Genomic DNA, 17,182 nt, shown 5'->3' on the forward strand with positions numbered 1-17,182 from the left:
GTCTCACCATGGATGCCTTAATGTTACCGAGTTCAAGCTCATCCGCTCACCGCAGGACAGGCCAATAAACCGAGAGATGAGTTCTTGGGGCGAGGACTAGGGAATTTGTTTGGAAAGCTGCGGCAGACTGAGATGGGGCACTCGCGTCCCAAAGAACCATCTTGCCTGAGTTAGAATTCAGGCATCCTTTATACTAAAAGGGAAGGGAGTAAAGCCAAACATTTCCTAGTTCCCATCAGCCTCCGGAGGGAGTATGCTATTTTCTTCCTTCCTGCAGTGATTCACAGGTGGGCTGGTCAGGCTGTTTCCTCTGAGCTAAACACAGGTATTTTAGCTTCATGCTCATGACCTGGGAGGCAGGGTTCCCAGAGATGGGCTATTAGGTGTAATTTAAGCTTACAGGCAACATCCCTTTAGTGATTAACTTGTAACAGAATACAAAGGTTCTTCCCTATTAACTGCTTTCTTACCAAAGCTTTTCTAGAAAGATGCTGATTTTGCGGTTGTTTCTCCTGGTTCTGCATGCCTCGCTCTCCGTTCTCTAGTTGCGATTTTAATGTCGGCCTCTGAAAAACACAATTAGGGAAGTCACTCGACAGCACATACAATGAATAAATGTGGCAAAGTGCTTGGGCAAATTCAAATAACCGAGTCACCTGTAGGGCAGTGCTACCTCGGTGTTCCAGAAAGCAGACTTGACCACCCTCCTGGGCACAGGGCGGACCTCAAAGTTAGGCTAATCTTCGCCCGCCGCTCCTGCGCTCTCCAGCGGACTTCCCCGCCCCCAGCAGTATTATCTGGCGTACCCTCCTGCCCGTAACATTTTCAGAAAAGCAGTCCTGCTGCTTCCTGGTTGGGGCCTCCCCGCAGCCCCCCAGCCCCAGGCGCCGGAGCCGCTGGGACGCCTAAGGGGGCGGAATCTTCGGCTTCAGGAAGCTCTCCCCCCACTCTCCTCTTGTCGCCACATTCGTCCCCAGACCTACGGCGGAGGCCCTGGCCCGTGGGGACCCTCCCCACGACAGCGCCTCACCTCGCAAGACAGGTAAGACCACTAAGCCCCGCGACAGGCCCGCCCCCCAGCGCAGCCCACGCGCCGCTTCCCAACTCTCAGTCTTGGGACCCGGGGCAGGCCGTCCGCAACACTGCCTGATGCTTCTCAGCTATTTTTTAAAAATTGTGACCTCACAGGGATTTAACTTAAATACTTGTAACATATTATTCTGATATACTTTAATTTAATTTAAACCTGGCTTGACTCTTAAGCTATCCCCACTCGGCTGCGAACAGGCGAAAGCTCGGGCGACCTCTAACGAGGTCCTCTCTCCCAGAAGCTCCTGGGCGCTCCGAGCCCTCCTTTTCCTGTGGGCGGGGTTACCGGTCGGCGCGGCTGGGGTCGCGTCACTGCGCAGCCGCCGGTGGGCGGTACCACGGCGGCTGCGACATGGGGGGGCGCGGAGCAGACGCCGGAAGTAGAGGTGGTACGGGTCCCACAGAGGGGTACTCACCGCCGGCCGCTTCCACCGGAGCCGCGGTGAGAGCCAAGGCCCCAGGGTGTGGGCGTGGCGGCCGCTGGAACACAACACCCTCTGTTTTCTCTCTTCACGGAGCGGCGCCGCGTCGCTCGCCTCCATCAGCTAACATGAGCGAGCGCCTCCGCCCCAGGTGAGACCGCAGGGGACCCTCTTCCTTTCCAGCCCCTCGCCGGTTGCTGTGTCTTGGGGGTTGGAGCCGAGGGGGCGCGTGACGCGGGGTCCGAGCAAGCGTGGGCCCGGCAGGTCTCCATCTGGGTGCTTTGCAGTCCGGGGGAGGAGGGGAGCGGGATGCGCGGGTGATCGGGTACCTGGTCCCTGGGGGCGCTGAAGGAGTGACTTCCCAGGGCCCAGGTTTCTCTCGACCCCATCTTTTCCCCCCATCTTTCCCTATTTGGAATGAAGTCTGATCGGTCCCGGAAGAGAGACGATGGCCCTAAAGCTTCCCTGTCCTAAATTTAGGAGGGTAGGGGGATGGGAGGAATGTCTGATCTTCGAGAGGAGCCCCTAGGGCGTCTGTGAGAGGACGGGGCGGGGAGCTGGTCTCCCCAAGGTCAGAAAGAAGGCTTGGGCTTAACCCCGCAGCAGGAAAGGGTTAGGTTAGACCGAAGAACTTGTGTCCTGGGCGGTTGTGAACACAGAAGGGCCGAGGACCAAAGTGGCTTGTGGATCTTCTCTCGGCTGTAGCATTAAGAACAGGCAGGATTCTAAACTGTTTGGATGCGGAGCGTTTGACTCGGAAGGCGGGAGGTAGGATTCTGTCGTGATGCACTACTTTTTCTCCGAGCCTAGGCCCGGGTCTTAATTTAGGGGGTGTTATGATTCCTTGACACGGACTGAGGACAATCCGGACCAAGCTGCGATTTTTCTTTTTCTTTTTTTCCCCTTATTTCCCCCTGTAAACAGGTGGGGAGGAGAAAGTTGAGATTGTACCCCAGAATGAAGAGGATCGGCTTTATTCGAAATTAGAAAAATCCCTCATCGTGGAGTTTGAACTGAGAACTGTAGATCAGCAAGTTCAATCTTTCATATTTGTGATGAAAAAAGATTTAGAGAGCTCAGTGGGTCTTTCTAGGTTCACTGCTCTTTTCCTTTATTCTGTAAAATCTCAGTGAGGCTTAAGTGAATAAGATAGGATTGCCTTGGTAGATTATGTTGGATCTTTTCTTGTCTTTCTGTGTTTCCATTGGCTTTGAATGTAATTGACAGTCTTTCCACAAGGACCCTACTCTGGAGCATGGTAAATTCATGGCATTGAGATTCTCGGAAGCACCCTGAAGTTATTTGGGCCAATAGCGAAAATCTAGGGTTCTCCAAACTTCTGCATATTGACTTGGGTCATGCAGTGAGTGGGGCATAAAGCCTCTACTTGTATATTAAAGAAGAGTGGACTAAATTTGAAATTAGGGGCCATGTGTACCAACTTGCTACTGGAATTAGTCATAGGATCCTTAGGTACAGTAAGCCTGATCTAACTGCCATTCTTTTACTTCCCAAACCCAGTTCGTACTTCCAGTAGTCCCTTGGGATGTCTCACATATCTGAAAAAGTCGAAATATTTCTTAGCAAAATGTTTCTTTTATTCTGTGCTATACACGGGTAATCTGAATGTGTTTATACTAGTAACAGATTCTTTTTATCCAATTCACACAATCTCAACATGGTAACTTCATTACTATAAAAGAAGTCGTTTGATTTGGCAGAGGTTTCTCTGCACCCGTGTGTCGTGGAGTATGATGGACCAGCTCTAGCTGTCTTAGCATCTCCAAGTCAGTTCTGGTCTCTGGATCTGTTTCCTCAACTTTAAGATGAAGGGTTGGTCTAAGACGGTGGTTTTTCAAACTGCAAGAGGGGTGGGTTTGTGGGAGGGAGTCTTCTACTTTAAAACAGATCCTTTATCTCTTATGCAAATAGAGGGATTTTTTTTTTTTTTTTTGGTAGGATGAAAGAGTTCTGTTACTTTTTTTTAAAAAAATTGAAAACCACTAGTCTCTGTACCCTAGGATTTCTTCTATGCTTGGTCTCTAGGAGATGACAGGAAGATTGGAGAGAAATGAAGTGAGGAAAAGTGATGTATTTCTGCCATCCTTAGAAGTAACAGGTGCTAAACAATAATCTGTAACTAGATGGCTAGGGAGAATGTAATCAGTTATAGGGTGGCTGCTCAAATTATAACGTGGTCTATGGCATTAATGTTAAAAGTTACAATCTGACTGATTGTGTGGATGGGGTTAAGCATGAAGCTGTAGTTTTGAGAGTTATTAATGATGTTGTTGAAAGAGACATGTTTCAAGGATGAAATCTGCACAGAGCTTAGAGAAAGGAGAATGAAGAACAGGTAGGGCTCATCCTTAATCCAGTGCCGTGCAAAGGAGAGGACTCCCAGGGGCCAAAGAGATGATTCAGGTACCTGGAGAAATCAACTGATTATGAGGCAGGGATATTTCATGAGACTCTCCCAGAGTTTAATTGAAAACTTCAAAACCAGCCTATCCTCTTGACATTGATAGTCTTGTCGCTAGAAAGATGTATCTTATCCCCCATTATAAAAGAGGAAATTGGAAAGTTTTGGTCAGGCTCATGAGTTTGGTTGGAGTGACTCAGCAGCCCAGGCACAATCAGCTGTTGGCATACTGATAAAGGAGGAGTTTGGGGACCAACATGCTGTCGTTTGAGGAGTTTCTCTTTGCGCGTCAGCTGGCCTTCCATCAGACGGTGTGCTCTGTAAGTGGTCATCTTAGAACGAACGTAGCAATTTCTTGGTTCAACTAGCACATCCATTTAATGATGATTAAAACCTGATATTTATCTAGTTTTTAACCTCCAGTACTTCAGGATAAGATCTAATCCCCTGAGAGAAAGATAAGGAGATCTTATTTTATAAACAACTGAGTCTTAGAATGAGGTAAATGGTGTAGCCCTCTGCAAGTTGGTTAATGCTTTATCAGAACCGCACACCCGTTCTTTATCATTCCAAGCCTAAACTGGATCCATACTCATTCATTAATAATGTTAGATGTATTCACAAGTACAGAGGATTGAGCTCGGGGTGATAACTTAAAGTTTCTCCGATGTCCAGACCTCAACTCAGCCTTAGGGTTAAGGGTCTACCACAGTAAGCCACCCTACTCACATAGAAAGTATAACTGTATAGAAGATACTGTATGTTCAAATTCAGTACTTTCCAAAAAGCTCTTTTACCCTCTAGCTATAGAAACTTGAACTCTGAAGAGTTTTCATTATAATAGATTGTGCTGCTTTGTATAAATTGGCCTCTAGCCAGCACTGCCCAGTAGAATTTTCTACAGTGGTAGGAACATCCTATATCTGTGCGGTCCCATACAGTCGCCACTAGCTATGGGTGGCCACTGAACACTGGAAGTGTAGCCAGCGTGATCAAGGGACTGGGTTTCAAATTTTATTTAATCTTAATTAATTCAAATTAACAAATATATCATGGCTACTGTATTGGACACCACAGTTCCATGTAATTTGACTTAAAATTATACCTCCTTTAATTTATTTCTGATTTCTAACTGGGGTTTGGAAGTCCTGATAGCACTTGATTCTTGCATAGAAAACATACAAATTTTGTCTTTCTTGTACATCTCAGAACACTTGACTGAGAAATAGGTGTGATTTTTCTTGAAACCTGGACATTTTAAGTGGCTGGTGCTACAATCTCACAGTAACAATCTGGTCACAGTAACAACCTGGTGAAGTAACTTCTCGTAATACCAGGTGGTGTAGCCAGAATCATCAAGTTAATGTGTCCAGGAGCAGCCTTTCCAGTGATTGTCCTGAAAAGTAATTTAATATGTTAGAGGGCAGAGAGGTTTTGTGTTAATGTGATAATTGGGGAAAAATCAGGGATGAAAGAAAATGAAAGATTAGAGGCTACCAGAACCTCTGTACTCTTCCTGTGTAGCACCATTTTTATAAGGATTTTAAGTGTAAATAGGCAAAGGCAGTCACTCCCGTCTTAGGTGTTGTCATACGGACAGGAGTAAAATTAGGTAACTTGGAATCGTAACTTCAGGAAATGTAGGAAAAGGTCACATTAATTAGGTGGAGTTTGAGAGCTTAGTCCGGAACGTCTTCCTGATCTTATTTGTTCCCAGCAGGCATTTCACATTGTCAGGCTTTTTTTTTAGAAATGAGTTTTACTAATTTAAGCTCGACCATACTGCTGCTCTTTTATATTTTTGTTCTTCGTGCCTGGTGACGGTGTACTTCTAACTTTTTTTTTTTTACCTATTGGGATATCATATGATGATTTATCTTTTTTCAGGCAAGAGGGCAAATTTATATGTTGTCATGGTTTACAGTTTGAAGTGTCCAGAAGGTCAATTGTTGATTTTTTTTTTTTTCTCCTTGTGATTTAATTTCAGGAAAAGGAGAAGGAATGGCAGTGAAGAAGACCACCATCTCCCCCCACAGACCAAAAGAAGTAGTAGAAACCCTGTCTTTCACGATTCCTGGGACACAGAGGTAGGAAGTGTGGTCCAGAGTATCTGCTGTTTTCATTGCTTGAGCTAAATAACCCAGTTACTTCCGTGTAATTAAAATTTTTTTGAATAAAGAAAAGTGATCTTATTTGATTGCAGTGTTTTTAACCTCTTTTTTTTTTTGAGTCATGGCCTTTTTGAGGAAGCTACACACCCTCTCCCCAGCAAAACAGCCTATACACACACCCCAGAATTTGTATGTTAGAAGTTTTATGGACCTTTGAAAGCCCATCTTTGAACCCCTATTTGGTATTTCAGAAGCCAGCTTATTGTCTAATCGTTTCTAAACATTAATTGTCCTTAAGACAAGTATATTTTGCTGCTTCCATGTCTCTTAAAGATAAGCTTTCCATGTTTTTAAGAGAAACCGTACAAGCATTCGGAATATATAACGTATGTGTATGCGAAGTCCTATTTTTAATTGTGTTTATGTTTTCATTATGTTGTTCTGAAAAGAGCACCTGTGGGAAGCAGAGTGGAGTGGGGTGAGAGGGGAAAGGGGAAAGTTCAAACTTTGGTTTGAACTTTGGTTTCCTGGGTGCTTCAGTATGCCTCCTGTGCACTTGAGCACCTGGTCTGCAGTGGGGCAAGGAAGCTGACACTGAAAGAATGCTGCTATTAAATTATGCACCTAAAGATTTGACCCTTAACAGTTGTCACCCTAAGAGAGAAACTCCTCAGTGGCAAAGATTCCTAAGCCCTGGCCTCATCACTTAAAGTAGAATTCCATAGATCACAGTTCTTCCACAGCCAAAGTAATTTGTACTTTAACTAGTTCTCAGTAATAGGATTTGACCTATATCCAGTCTTTACCAGGAATCCAAAGTAATTCCCTCACGGAGAAAAAAATCAGTAACTGTCACGTAGGTAATACTCATTCAGGAGCAGTTGATGCACCAGTGCAGACTAGATCCTTTTATGTGGAGACTTAAATTTCTATAGCTTTTATCCCCCCCTTTAAAATCTTCCTATCACCTTTTTTTTCTTTGGGTTTTTTTTTTCTCCCTTAAGATTAACAGAAAAGTAATTGAGCTTTTGGTTAAACTAGGGAATCTCTTTTCTCTTTGGAAGAAAACCAAAGATTAGAGGCTACCATGAACATCTAATGATAAAACTAACAGAATTGAGTCTCCATTATTCTTTTGAGTTATAAGACTATTCATTAAAAAGACTATGTGGTGATTACTTTCACAGTATCACCCTGAATATTTCTTCTTTTTTTTTTTCTTTTTTTTTTTTTGCAGTACGCGGGGCTCTCACTGTTGTAGCCTCTCCCGTTGCGGAGCACAGGCTCCGGACGCGCAGGCCCAGTGGCCATGGCTTATGGGCCCAGCTGCTCCGCAGCATGTGGGATCTTCCCGGACTGGGGCACGAACCCGTGTCCCCTGCATCGGCAGGCGGACTCTCAACCACTGTGCCACCAGGGAAGCCCCTGAATATTTCTTTACCTGTGTCTGTATGTCAGTCCTGCTATATGATGTTTGCATTAGTTCAAAGGTACAGTAGATCTTTTTTGTATTGATCTTTTTTCCCTATATCTACAATTTTGATGTTTGAGAACAGGAGTATAAATTGTCATTTTTTAAAAAATCAAACATTTCTGCTCTCTTATTTTGAGTAATACTCCTTAGTATTACAGTTTTGGTTTTTGTTTTGTTTTGTTTTGTTTTTTGCGGTACGCGGGCCTCTCACTGTTGTGGCCTCTCCCGTTGCGGAGCACAGGCTCCGGACGTGCAGGCCCAGCGGCCATGGCTCACGGGCCCAGCAGCTCCGCGGCATGTGGGATCTTCCCGGACCGGGGCACGAACCCGCGTCCCCTGCATCGGCAGGCGTAGTCTCAACCACTGCGCCACCAGGGAAGCCCTTGGTTTGTTTTAATTGCTGTTTGTAGAGAATGACCTTCACTCCCTAATACCTTTCTTCTTCTCACAGAAGAAAACAGTGTATTGTTATTCAACCTGTGGGTTTACATGTCTGGTTCTTACTTGTCCAAAGAAATTCAGTGGTTAAACCACTCTGTAATCATTAGTCTGAAGGATGGACTGGATTGCCCTTATGATAAGTAACAGTCAGTACAGGTACTTTTTACCTGTCGTGGTAATCTGAACTCACCAGTAGATCCCTCACGGGCGGTCACGACCCTCTGACCCTCCATTTCAGCACATTTACCGGCGTCTGGTGCTGTCGAGTAATGAGTCTTTTTTTTTTAAATTAATTTTTATTGGAGTATAGTTCACTTACAATGTTGTGTTAGTTTCTGCTATACAGCAAAGTGATTCAGTTGTACATACACATACATCCACTTTTTAAAAATTCTGTTCCCATATAGGTCATTAGAGTATTGAGTAGAGTTCCCTGTGCTATACAGTAGATTCTTATTAGCTATCCCTTTTATATATAGTAGTGTATTTATGTCAACCCCAGTCTCCCAATTTATCCTTCCCCCTCCCCTCGAGTCATGAGTCTGAGTGAACCCAGGGAGAACTAGAGCAGCAAAAGGCAGGAGAAAACTTTAAAATGGAAAGTGAAGTACTGAATAATTGAATCGTGACCACTGGAGTAGATCGTTATGTTTATAGCATAAAAATATCCAGTTTAGCGACATTTGGCTGCTTGTTGACAATTGTGTATAAAGGGGGAAATAATAAAACATGTCATTACTAGTGGATTCTTAATTTTATTAATTTACATGACAAAGTGTATTGTTAATGAAAACAGTATCTTTTAATTCTAAGGTAGGGCCAACGGGGTAAGTTTCCTTAAGAGACTAAGTTAAGAGGAGCCATTTCCTGTGTCTTTATTTATTTATTTTATTATTTTTTCATTTATATTATTTATTTATTTTTGGCTGTGTTGGGTCTTCGTTGCTGTGCGTGGGCTTTCTCTAGTTGTGGTGAGCGAGGGCCACTCTTCGTTGTGGTGTGCAGGCTTCTCATTGCAGGGGCTTGTCTTGTTGCGGAGCACGGGCTCTAGGTGCACGGGCCTCAGTAGTTGCAGCACGCAGGCTCAGTAGTTGTGGCTCGCAGGCTGTAGAGCGCAGGCTCAATAGTTGTGGCGCACGGGCTTAGTTGCTCCACAGCATGTGGGATCTTCCCGGACCAGGGTTCAAACCCGTGTCCCCTGCATTGGCAGGCGGATTCTTAACCACTGCGCCACCAGGCAAGCCCCTCCTGTGTCTTTCTTGAGATACTTAAGTTTAGAATTTTTTTCTTGTAACATAAAGAACTTTCATTTGGAAGTTTGTTTTCATTGTAAGAGAGATTTAAAACTGTTATTTATAATTAATTTCCAGAACTCACCTTTTTCTCCTAAATGTGATAACGTTGGCAAGTACTGGGAAATAAGACACGAGGTGTTTGAATTATCTCAAACTGTGCCACAAGTAAGTCATGTTTATCTGTAAAATGGAGATAGTATGGGCCTCTTTTTTCCCTAGATTCTAGGAAGCTGAAGAATGTGAACTGAAGAATGTGAACCGACTTGCCAGATTAGTTATGTAAAGAGAAACTTTGAATCTACTTGTACATTTTCTTCCTGTCAGTTTGGTGGTTATTATGATCTCTACTTTTCAGATGGAAAAATTGGGGCACAGAACAATAAAGTCCCTTCCCCAAAGATACATAGCTGGTGAGAGGCAGACTGGGGAGCCCCAGAGTCTGAGTGTGAGCTGCGGGCTCCTGCCCACGGTGTGTGCGGCCTCCCAGAAGACAGATCGGAAGCTCCGAGGGACTTTGCTACATATACCCAGGGCCACTAGGTTCTAGACTTCTCTTGAATCATAGGGACAGAGAAGAATAATTTTCCTCCCTCTATCTTTTAGCTGGAAAATATTTTTCTGAGTAAATGCTATGACATGTTATTAGCTAGAAAGCAGTTTTAGATTTCTAGCTACAAAAAGTAAGGAAATTGGGGTCTAGTGGTTTTTTTCAAAACTTGAATCTGTGTTTGCATTGAAGATCTTGAATTTTAACTCCAGTGACTTAGATTTAATGCCTTGTGAGCCTTAGGATACTGGTTTTTAAATTGAGATATAATTTACAGTTTTTTTTTGTTTGTTTTTTTTCTTTTGCGGTACGTGGGCCTCTCACTGTTGTGGCCCCTCCCGCCATGGAGCACAGGCTCCGGACGTGCAGGCTCAGCGGCCATGGCTCACGGGCCCAGCCGCTCCGCGGCAAGTGGGACCCTCCCGGACCGGGGCACGAACCCGCGTCCCCTGCATCGGCAGGCGGACTCTCAACCACTGCGCCACCAGGGAAACCCTAAAAAAGCTTTTTGAAAGGCATTCTAGATGATTCCTGGTAGTTAACGTCTAAGGCAGTTTCGTTTTTCTCTCTGGTGAGCAAGCAGTGAAGTGATTTGTCACTCTGCATCTTCCTGTTGGGTCCTTTACAAAGGTAGCTCCATTCCCTGACCTCAGACAGTTATTGGATGGGTAAAAACTAGCTAGATTTAACTTATTTAAATGCATTTTCTTAGGCTGGCCGTTTTGGTTTGAATTGTAGCTTCACTTGTAGGAATAATGCTCTTTATTTTCAGCTTGAATATCTTTATCTACAAATTACATTAGACACTTCCAGTAAATCTGGCTTCTGGTATGCAGGTATATGCCTTATAAGAAGTACTGCTGCCTGAGTGAACAAAAGCAGTACCTTTTTAAAATACAAAAACCCCAACTTTTTAAAAATACCTTTAACTTACCAAGACTGTTTAGATTTTTTAGATCACTATGAAGTAACAGCAAGTAGAGAGCGAGAAGATGTGGAAATAAAACAGAGATGGCTTAATTGGAACAGTCTCTGTCTTTTTTCTTGTGGCTACTAGAAGGGAAAATCTTCGATGGCATAACTCTAAAATCCCAAGGGTATTCTTAGTTGGAGTGTAGATGCATGTCAGATAAAAGCATTACAGAACCAGGGGAATCCATGTATCATTAAAATTAGGATTCTATAAATCCATTTGTTTTAACTGATAAGAATTGGCAGTATGTTAGGTGATTTTTTTTTTTAAGCACTGAATTTAGATGACCCTGAGAATATTTAAAGAAGGTATTTTAACACTCTTTGTTTTTGTTCATTCTCATCATTAATCTGTCCTGGTAGTAGGACCAGCCTGACAGACAAAACTGTTTTGGCAGATTCTGGGGTAAGGTGTTAAGGTTGTGTGTTTAAAACCCTGTAGCAAATTAACTATTAAATTAACTTCTCAAAAGATCCATTCAAATGCAGGAACAGTCCTTTCAAAAGTTAACCTAATTTGTAGTGTCCGTCTTTAGAAACTTTGCTCACAGTTCAAGTCCTTGAAATATTTGTAATATGTTGCATCAACTCACAGCAAGAAAAGCTACCCTAAGCAGTTTCATATAGAACCTGAAAGTTATCTGTTTAGTAATGAGAATACATACATGTTTTTAGGCAGAAACTTCAAACAGATGACGTGGTCCAATTTTTTTTTTTTTTTTTTGCGGTACGCGGGCCTCTCACTGCTGTGGCCTCTCCCGTTGTGGAGCACAGGCTCCGGATGCGCAGGCTCAGCGGCCACGGCTCACGGGCCCAGCCGCTCCGCGGCATGTGGGATCTTCCCGGACCGGGGCACGAACCTGTGTCCCCTGCATTGGCAGGTGGACTCTCAACCACTGTGCCACCAGGGAAGCCCGACGTGGTCCAACTTTATCTTGTAAGGATATGCCATTTACTCATTGACACAGAAAAGTGACCATCTGTATTTTCTTCCCTTGCATATTTAAAAAGTGGTTTTAATTAGCCCACTGAATGCATTTGGAGTCTTATGGTCTCACGGGTATTAGCAGACCTGGAGCTCTCTTAAATCACTGGGCACTTTGGAAGCACAGAGTTTTACATTAGAAGCTCTGATAGACTTGGCTAGGATCACCCCCTACACTTAATTCAGATTCTGCAGTGGCCTTAGGGTGAACTTCATTCTGACTCCAGGGATGGAGTGTGTAATACAATGAGCAAGATTTCTTTTTTCGTTTGAGGCTCCCGTAAATTTAAAAGCACCACTGGATGGGGAGATGGATGGATGTGAGGGGAAGCTGGGGCTTGAAAGAAAATAAAATACGCTGTTGATCTGCTTTTCTAACTTAACAGAAAGCATCCAGCTCTAGGTAGTAAGTATACACATATACTCTGGCTCTCTTTTTAGGAAGCAGAGACTCAGTAACAATCCCACCTGGGGGACTTTCTAAAGGTTATTAGTAGAAAGTGTCTTTAGAGCTATTTTGTTTCTACCATGGGTATAAATGGGCTCTCTCTTAAACTGACTTCAAGCCCTGGGAAAATAAAATTCAGGGCAGGCCTAGCTGAGGAGTCAGGAGCTCTTTACCTCTGCTGTATGATTTGAGCCCTTTGGACTAAGGAAATGAACTTCAACTTGTCTGCCCTCTGCTCCATGATTTATATATATTCTTTCTGCTAAAGACAGTGCATGTTCTTCTGCCTTTATCTGCTCTACCTTCTCTCGAGGCTCCTGAAAGCTCTAATACTTCTCCCTTCTCTTCATCTCTGCCCCCCAGGCAATCTGATACAGAGAAGCTCCACTAAGCACGGGAAATACAATTTTTTCCGTCTCGAGTTTTTTGGTTTTATAAGACAAAACGATTTACTTCTTCATACATCTTAAGGCTCTGATAGAGACTTAAAATTTGGTTTTATGCTTTTAGGGTTAAAAGGAAATAATGGTCTTTCCTTTATCCCACAAAGTTAGACCACTTTGATGGCTGACAGCGTTAAGACCCATTTCAGTACTTTCAAACTTTTTGACCCGGTCCCACAGAAATGCCATATTTTGTTACCCAGTATGTACCAAATATACTTGTGCATCACTGAAGAGAAGTTTCACAGAACAATTACCCTTAGCACATTGCACTGCTTGCTTTTATTCTGCTGGTTTCTGCTTGTCCATCCGTAGATGGTGAGATATTCCCTAAAGCCCCTCGATAACGCCAAGACCGGTCTGAGTAGGATGAAAATAGGAACCAGTGCACCTTTGAAAGAGATGCATTGTTCTTACCTTTAATGACAGTAGGGTGTAATGTTTTATGTGTATTAAAATAATGTGTAAAGTGTGTTCACCCAGATTCCCAGGTTCTGTATAGGTTCTCCCTTCTTAGTCTAAAAGCATCATCGGCCTGCTGTCTGCTAGAGTCAGCTGAAGCAGTTTAGGGGTTCTTAAGCTGTCACGGGAGGCAAACAGCCTTCCTAAAATCTTACTGACAATGTCAATGTTTTCTTTAAGTCTCAGTCTTGAAGCTACGAGTGACTGGAGACCTTACTCTCTTTTGTAGTAGCACTCTTTAGTTCTCTTACTCATGACTGTATTTTGCCCTCAAAAGAAGTATTTTTTGTAGAAGCTATAGAAAATAAAGTTTTTTTTAAAAGTAGGAGGTCCAAATTCTAAATATTTTGGCATGTATATCCTTCCAGAATATTTTTGGTGTACATATATGTATACATTAAAGAAAACACTTTAAAAACCAGTAGACCTACTATACGTTGTTTTGTAACCTATAAAAGAAATGTTAAAGATCTCTTTCTACCTTGGTGTATGTATATCTCTTATCCTCACTGTTACGAGCAGAATAGAATTTCATCGTTATGGATTATAATTCATGTATTACACTTTATATACATATACCATAGTTTAACCAGTTTCCCTATTTTTAGTTTATTATTTTTTAAAATACGTTTATTTATTTATTTATTTTATTTTACTTTTGGCTGCGTCGGGTCTTTGTTGCTGTGCGCGGGCTTTCTCTAGCTGCGGCGAGCAGGGGCTACTCTTCGTTGTGGTGCGCAGGCTTCTCACTGCGGTGGTTTCTCTTGTTGCGGAGCATGGGCTCTAGGCACACAGGCCTCAGTAGTTGCAGCACGCAGGCTCAGTGGTTGTGGCTCGCGGGCTCTAGAGCGCAGGCTCAGTGGTTGTGGCGCATGGGCTTAGTTGCTCTGCGGCATGTGGGATCTTCCCAGACCAGGGCTCGAACCCGTGTCCCCTGCATTGGCAGGCGGATTCTTAACCACTGCGCCACTAGGGAAGTCCCAGTTTTCCTATTTTTAGACATTTAGGTTGTTTCCCATTTTTAGCTATTATAGACAGGGCTACACTAAACATTTTTATACGTGTCTTTAAAAATCTGAGTTACAAGATCCTTAAAATGGACTAGAAATTGCAGGTGTATTTGTCTCCCTCTCTCTCCTTTTTAACAGTTATTGTACAGCAATCTTTTTTAACCTGTTTATTTTAAAGAATTTTTATCTTTTCTCAGAATAGTGTCACCTTTGCTGTTACAGTGTGAAATAAATATAATTTGAGATGGAAACTTGAGTTACTAGAAACAGATTCTAGTTCTTGCCTTAATTTTCAGACGGTACCTGTAACGAGAAACAGGCAAGAAAACAGACTGAGAGGAGACAGAGTGCTCTGTGCGGCGGGCCTCCTACCCAGTGTGGTGACTTGCTCGTCACCCGAGTAGCGGCCTCACCGGCTGTGCCAGCGGCAGTTCTAGCTGGTTCTGCGCTAGGTTAGGGGAGACTTTTATGGAACACAACTTTTGTTTTTGAATTGGCTTTCACTTAAGTCTTTATTGCTGCTGATACAGAGAAGCTCCACTAAGCAGGGGAAATACAATTTTTTCCGTCTCGAGTTTTTTCGTTTTATAAGACAAAACGATTTACTTCTTCATATATCTTAAGGCTCTGATAGAGACTTAAAATTTGGTTTTATGCTTTTAGGGTTAAAAGGAAATAATGGTCCTTTCCATAACCTTAATAATGGTTAACCCTGCCATCTGACCTTATTCAGCCCATTATAATACTTTCATCAGTTTTTTTTTTTTTAAAGAAGATAGATAGGTTGTCTCCTACTACCCGCGGGCAGTGGGCTAAGTGAACTGTTAAGTGTAAGTGCCTCCAAATGACCTATGGACCATGATAATTCTTGATTCAAGTGTTAAGACTGGAATGCCTTTCGTGAACATTGCTTTCTTTGCCAATTTAGGTAAGTTTATTTATGTACATATTATTAGGTATAACTTTTGATCAAAAAATGGATAGAACTAGTATTTTAAAAATCACTTTTAAAGTATCTATCTGGAAACAACATTTTATTTATACATTTACTTTTATAATGAAAATAGATAATAACCACATTGCAAAAAGTTGCAGTAAAGGGTAGAAAAAATCACCAACTATAATCCCTCCATTTTAACGTAACTACTATGATCTGCTTCTTGCCAGTCTTTTTCCTTACATGTGGATTTCACACAGTTGTAAGCAGGCATTTCAAAACCAGTGTTTTTGTATAAGGGAATATAGATTTAGAAGTATCAAAGGGTAAAATTTTAAAAAGTTATACACCAGATCATTAACCTCTAGAATTCTAAATGTCTCAGCATCGATTCCTTCGAGCACAATATTGTGTTGAGTTGTAGATAGAGAAGTGTGCCGTTATTCAAGTTATTGGGGTTGCCATTTATTAGAAATAGTCAAATACTGTAATTCGGAAAAGGATCCATCCTTACCATTGCCTTCCCTTTGAAGATCCTAGCATCGGAAGGAAGATTTCTGAGAGTGACTCTTACCAGGGAACTCTGAGTAGCTTCTTCAAGGTGACTAAGACACCAAGTAACGTGAGGGATATTAAACAGAAAATTAGGCACATGTGTGCACGTATGCACATGCATACACATACCGAACTGCAAAAATGCTAATATAACTCTACAAGAAGTATATTCAAGTCTTTCAGGATAGTACAAACTACTAGGTATAAAATAAACTACAAGGATATACTGTTCAACACAGGGAGTGTAGCCAATATGTTATAATAACTATAAATGAGATATAACCTTTAGAAATTGTGAATCAGTATATTGCACACCTGTAACTTATATTGTACGGCAACTATACTTCAATTAAAAAAAAAGTCTTTCAGAATATGTGTTCTGCCTTCAGAGAATACAGTTTTGTGCCCATGATAACCACAAAGCTGTCAGAATTTTCACTTGTGCCCAGAAGCCACCTTACTCATTACGAGGACACCTGTTTCATACCCTGTACCAATGACTGATGCTTCCCTTTGGAGGCTGAGAACTCCCTTCTGTGATTATTGGAAATGATTGGAACGCGTGGTAAAAGCAAGCAGGGAAGATGCATCAAGGAATTAAGATGTAGTGGAAGGGATTTGTGGTCGGAGGGGCCGTGCTGGAGTCCGGACCCTGCCTCTTCCTGGGGGGGGGGGGTGTTGGGTCATCAGCCCACTCGACTTCACGGGGTAGGTGTGAGGACGAAACGAAATACCTTAGTGAATATGCTTTGTCAACTCTAAAACCCAGTGTATGTTTTCATGCTGATCCTCCTCAAACTGAATAGGAAAAACAGTCCTAAAGAGGGTATTTGAAGTTAAACCCCCGTTAAGCTCCTAAGACCCCGAACAGCCTAACTGTGATGCCGTGTCTTTTTCCCCCGTTCCAGTCTTCGAGCAGCGACAGTGGCGGGAGCAGCGGCAGCGGCAGCAGCATCAACAGCCCGGACCGCGCCAGCGGGCCGGAGAGCGGCTCAGGCCACCCCACCGCCCGGTCCAGCCCCCACGGCCCGCAGCCCGCGCCCGTGCCGTCCGCGCTGTGCCAAAGCCCGTACTTCCACATCAACCAGACCCTGAAGGAGGCCCACTTTCACAGCCTGCAGCACCGAGGACGGCCTCCCACATGATGTGCCGGCACTTTCTTGCCTTCTGTGAAGGGACCGCGCTGCGCAGATTTGATATTTCAACTTAACGATGTTTTAAAAAAAATTGCACAAAAAGATGCCTGTTGGCTTTTCAGTCTATATTTGAAATAACAGGTTAACAGGCCGTTGTTTACTTGTGGTTTTGCTGCACTATTGCGATTTCAAAGGGGCTTTGAAGCAGTTTTTTATAGGATTCTTTTGAGGGTGGGTATCAAATCCAGGGCAAGTCAACAGTAGGAGGAAATCTCATCTGCGTGTTGCACCCATAGTTTGTCCAAGTCAGACTGATTTCCAGATCTGTCACTTAGAAATTCTACTTTCTGTAAAAAGGCCTTTTCATTTTACGGGATCTTCAATTTTTTAAATTCAATAAACTAGTAAAGAGTATCTACTTTCCATGAAAAAA

At 43.0% G+C, this 17,182-nt stretch overlaps 1 protein-coding gene across 2 annotated transcripts; it reads left to right on the plus strand.

The window, feature by feature from the left end:
- Positions 1–1,441: 1,441 nt before the first annotated feature.
- VCF1 (VCP nuclear cofactor family member 1) lies at positions 1,442–17,157 on the plus strand (the record flags this gene model as incomplete). Of its 2 annotated transcripts, XM_079725434.1 has the most annotated exons (3): positions 1,442–1,662; positions 5,921–6,020; positions 16,522–17,157. In XM_079725434.1, the coding sequence occupies 3 exons, from the start codon at positions 1,442–1,444 to the stop codon at positions 16,756–16,758; spliced, it is 558 nt and encodes a 185-aa protein (XP_079581560.1). In that variant the 3' UTR covers positions 16,759–17,157. The 2 variants fall into 2 exon arrangements, with proteins under 2 accessions (XP_079581560.1, XP_079581561.1); XM_079725435.1 differs by lacking the exon at positions 5,921–6,020.
- Between the last annotated feature and the right edge of the window lie 25 nt (positions 17,158–17,182).

This window comes from Hyperoodon ampullatus, assembly GCF_949752795.1.
Source record: "Hyperoodon ampullatus genome assembly, chromosome: 19".
NCBI lineage: Eukaryota > Metazoa > Chordata > Mammalia > Artiodactyla > Ziphiidae > Hyperoodon > Hyperoodon ampullatus.